Raw genomic sequence first — 4,892 nt, 5'->3', positions numbered from 1 at the left:
GTTCAGCATCTTAGCTGTGGAGGGCAGTGTCACTGGCCCTCATATGTGGGATCCGAACCGGGGCCCTCTGGCATCCCAAGCGAGTTCTTAACCATCACGCCACTCGGCCGGTCCACAATAAATACTTTTAAATGAATGAAAAACAAAGTCTCTTTATCTTTTTACCATATAATACCCTATGTCTATAGTTTCCAGAATTCACAGTGTATAAATATCTTTTACCAACCAGGGGATATTTGGTGATCCTTGGGTGGCAACGTAAATGAAACTAATGTAATAGACATCAGTTCTTTGTGTGTCTTGCAATATTTTATTCAGTTACTGGTTTGGTTCAGCTGGCACCAAGGAAAGATCTCAGACAAATTTAATATAAGCTTAAGGATTTGGAAATGTTAGGAGATGTATATAATTTTCTGAAGGAATCATAAAAAATGTGTTTGACATACATTTTGACACACGCCACTTTCGTGCTGTGATTTTCATGAATTGTCAGCATGCTAACCTGCTTTTTTGTCTCCAGGGTTTCTTTGTGTCTATCATCTACTGCTACTGCAATGGAGAGGTAGGTTTGAAGGGACCCCAGACATTCCACAGATCTAGCTCTGAGTGTGCTTATAAATGGCCCTCACAGTATGACCTGAGTCTCTTTAGTATCCCCAGGAGGTATAGGACAGAGTGGGCCAGGAGAAGAGACACATTTTAATCATAAATCATGTGAGAATTAATTTCAACTAATTAATTAATTTCAACTAAATTTCAAAGCTAAGGTCCATTCATTTGCAAATGCTGATATCAAAACAACAACTTGTTGGAATGCAAATTGAGACATGGCAGATCAGTGAACTTCATAGTCGAGTTAATGCTTAAACTCAATCTCAAGTTCTATAAGAAACTCAAATATGTTTTCCTGGGTCAAATCCATTAGAACATTTTGACATTTTTTTGAACTACAGGATGGCAATGGGACAATTTCAGGTCGAGGAGTTGGCTGGAAAGAAATAACTGTACTATTCCTATACATGATACCAGCTTGAAAGGTTTCCACTGCTTCCCATGGAACTTCCCAATAAGCTCCCTTCTGGAAAGTGGCAACAGCAGTAGAATTGAATCTTGAGTGAAAGAATGCAAACAGGAGCCCCATCCCACTAAGAATGCATCTGCAGTGCCTGCTTTTCCACGTTCAATCCTCTTTCCCGTGTTTCCTCCCTCAGTATGCCTGTGCAAAGTGATAGGGTGGCAGTTACATTTCAGGCTGATTACCTCCCTCACCATTCCTCCGCCACAGCTGGTACTGTTTATCTCTTTCTCCTCCAACCCAAGTCCTCTTTGTCCTCTCCAACACGTCAGCTGTTTCTCCTGGGCTGTATTTCAGCCGCCATTAAAATACTAACCTTGGACAAAGCCCCTTACCTCTCGCTGTGCGTCAGTTTGCTCATCTCCAGTAATAACACCTATCTCGAAGGTTTTTTGAGATTGAGAGAGAATATATATGGAAAGTCCCTGGCACACAGTGGGCCCTTAATTAGTGATTATTACTATCATTGAAATCAGGGCAAACATCTGTCTCACAAAGTGTCAGGGTTTCTGATGGTTTCTGATGCACCATATGGTTCTTGTGGTTTAGGTTCAGTCTGAGGTGAAGAAGATGTGGAGTCGGTGGAATCTCTCGGTCGACTGGAAAAGGACGCCCCCATGCGGCGGCCACCGATACGGTTCTGTGCTCACCACCATAACTCACAGCTCCAGCAGCCAGTCTCAGACGGCGGCCAGCACTCGCATGGTCCTCGTCTCTGCCAAAGCGACCAAGACGACCAGCCGACAGCCTGACAGCCACGTGACTTTGCCCGGCTATGTCTGGAGTAACTCAGAGCAGGACTGCCCGCAGCACTTGATCCATGAGGAGGCCAAGGAAGGTAACGGGAGGCAGCGAGATGAGATGTCAATGGTGGAGTCTTCCAGGCCATCAGAACGTAACCCAGACCCTGAAGGAAGCAAAGGAGAAACAGAGGATGTGCTTTGAGACCGCATCGGTGGCTTGAAAGAGCGGATCTATCTGGTTGTCCAAGAACTGATGGTCCAAGAGCTTGGCCATCGTTCATCCCTTTGCTTGATCCCCGGAGCTGAAAATTCAGGATTGAAGCATTATTTTACAAAAGCTTTCAGGCTCCATGAATTGACTCCTATGAAGACTAAAGACACAAAAGAAGAAGTGTCCGTGGTGTAGTTTATTACCTTATTTTGGCATCAAAATCTCTTCTAGATTGATGTGTGGTACTTTGTGATTGTTCATTTTTCTGCTACTTTTGGGTGGAAAACCTTTCAAGTGCTTGGCTTTAGTTTCTTCTTGTAAATAGCACTCTATGAGAGAGGTCATTTCGTGTGTGTCATTTTCGTTTTAAGAAATTAGCATTCTCTTTCTCACTTGAACGTGCCTCTATCACTGCATTCATTTGTCTGTAGGTAGGAACAATTAGAGTCTGAAAATGTATGTTGAAAGATCAAAGATCTAAGAACAAGTACACACTGAAAAGTAAGTTAGCTGGTCTTTGAGAATACATTTATGACAATTAAACTTGTTTCTTTCTAGGAACAAGGAAAATTCCTCAAAAAAGAATATTGCACATATTCCTTGTTTTGAATGCCCCTTCTGTGACCAAATCTGAGGTCTTTACTCCTTCGTAAAAATTGACCTGTCTCAAGGTTTTCTGTCAGTGAGCTTGTGTCTGCAAAGTAATTTTGTTTGCAATCATTTATATTGATGGTAAATCACAGTACTCCTATGCTTTTTTCTTATTTGTTCTATTACTGTATTCCACATGGTATGAAGGATAAATTAAAAGTTTGCTTTAAAAGTAAATTTTGGGTCGATTTATACAATTTTCGCTCAGCATCTCACTTTGTTTTTGGGAACCAACCAGTGTTCTCCACATCTACAGAGATCAGCATGTAGCTCTGAACTTTCCTGAACTTGAAATTTCAGTATGTTGCAGTAGTGAAACATTTATTGAGTGCATGTCAGGTACTCGGCATCCTGCTAGGTTTTTACAAGCATTAACTTCTTTAATCCTCACTACAAATTTATGGAGTAAGTCTTATCACCGTCACCCTTTTTACGAGTTATCCTCACAGAAGTGGCATAATTTGGCCAAAGTCACAGTTAGTCATGGACAGAGCATAGCTGCAGGCACAGATCTACTGACTTCATGTCCCATGTTCTTACCCATTATGCTATACTGTCACCAATATACTCGTATATGTCACCCATTAACCAATCAAAAAATTCGAATGAGTTTTTTCTAGGTAGAGAGTGCGTAAGGAACTTGTATTTGCAGTGTGTTTTAGCCTCTGACTCTCATGAGGTTTCCATTCTAGTGGGAGAGACAGTTACATATAGGAAATGAAACACCACAGAGCAGTGTGTTTCCAGGAGAAACGGCACAGGTCCAGCGGACTGATCTCATTTTGCTGAATGATTTAGCCAACATGCAGACAGTGTCGTGATGAGTAACATCCTCTGATGTCTACATACCTTCTTGACAAATATTACACTCTCCTTCCATGCTCTTTCCTTCCTCCTCTGTTTCAGAGTGTAGTTTTTTTTCCCTTTCTTTTCTGTTTATGAAGGTGCCATTGTGCATATTTAATTCATCTGATTCAATTCTGTATTGCCACGTCCCCACATTGCCTCTCTGTTAGGAGAGAACCATCCGGGGCTGAGCAGGAGACTAAGTGCAGCCCCATTGCTAATTTTGTGTAAGGCTTTGTAAAACTGGTTAACTTCCTTTGTAGTTCAAGTTCTTTACATTGAAATATCTGTCTACCTTAGAGAGATGATCTGATGATAAGAGAAATCACATCTTGAAAGGACTTTGTAACATAAAAATTTCACACAAGTACTTGTTTTAGTAATGGTTATACTATTGTTTTTGGTTAAATCTTGTTTTGCCCCAATCTTGATTATAAAAGGCCTCATTGGTCATTGCAACATAATAATTCTTAGAACATATATGTATATATGTATATATTTTGATAATATAGAAAATATTAAGGGCTTTTTACTTTCTAGCCTGACCCTAAATTTTAAGGCTAGACTACTACTTCTGTGCATTAACAAGTAGGGACAAAGCCCTTAAAATTACCAAGGTTTTCCTTAACGTTTAGTCATCCATTAATTCAACAAACATTTACTTAGAGCCTATTATATGACAGATGCTATGCTATGTGCTGGGGCCACAACACAAAATAAGACATAATCTGTTCCCTCAGGAAACAAAGAACTCCCCGCTTGCTATGACTCTTTATCTCATCTGCAAACACACATTTTCTTCTTCTATGTTTTGCTAATATTTGCATCCAATTAGACAGCTAGAACAATAAATTATACCACTCTATTGATTTTTACCAAGGAAAATATTGGGCAGTTGTCAAGGATTGGCTGGTTTAGATGTGAAGGTGCAGACTATTGTCTGATAAGCTACATTTGCTCCATTACTCTGTTTTATTGCTGTTAATGGTTGCAATATATTATTTAGTTGTCAACATTGAAAATTTAAATGACTCCATATAAAAATTACATTTTCTAATTATGAAAATATCAGAGGGTCTTATGAGCCAACAGTCAGCTGCTGGAACTTAGTGGTGGCTGCTGGCTGGCCTCTTCAGATGGGGGCAAAATGACTCTAGCATGCCCAGTGCCTTTCTAGCCTCATCCAGTTATTTCTAATAACTTTCTGGGCTCCCTGCCCTGATATAGACAATGCACTCACATAGAACTTTAATAACAGTTTTCTAAAATATTCTTGCGAGTGTGACATCTTATATAATTTAAATTTTTCTTAGGAAAGTAAGCAACCAAATATTTTTATATGTAGTGGTATTTAATTTAAGCTTGA

General features: G+C 39.9%; 1 protein-coding gene across 2 annotated transcripts in view; it reads left to right on the top strand.

Annotated features, from left to right (window-relative positions):
- PTH2R (parathyroid hormone 2 receptor) overlaps positions 1 to 2,819 on the top strand; it is a 72,447-nt gene extending 69,628 nt beyond the window's left edge. Inside the window, exons 12-13 of one of the 2 annotated variants that reach the window (XM_019652940.1) lie at positions 521 to 562; positions 1,625 to 2,819. In XM_019652940.1, the coding sequence (XP_019508485.1) occupies positions 521 to 562; positions 1,625 to 2,020 (438 nt within the window). In that variant the 3' untranslated portion in view covers positions 2,021 to 2,819. The remainder of the gene's footprint in view (positions 1 to 520; positions 563 to 1,624) is intronic. The other variant, XM_019652941.1, reaches the window with a different exon arrangement.
- The last annotated feature ends 2,073 nt before the right edge of the window (positions 2,820 to 4,892 follow it).

Source organism: Hipposideros armiger, unplaced genomic scaffold (genome assembly GCF_001890085.2).
Source record: "Hipposideros armiger isolate ML-2016 unplaced genomic scaffold, ASM189008v1 scaffold_190, whole genome shotgun sequence".
Lineage (NCBI taxonomy): Eukaryota > Metazoa > Chordata > Mammalia > Chiroptera > Hipposideridae > Hipposideros > Hipposideros armiger.
This window is presented reverse-complemented; position numbering and strand designations above follow the sequence as displayed.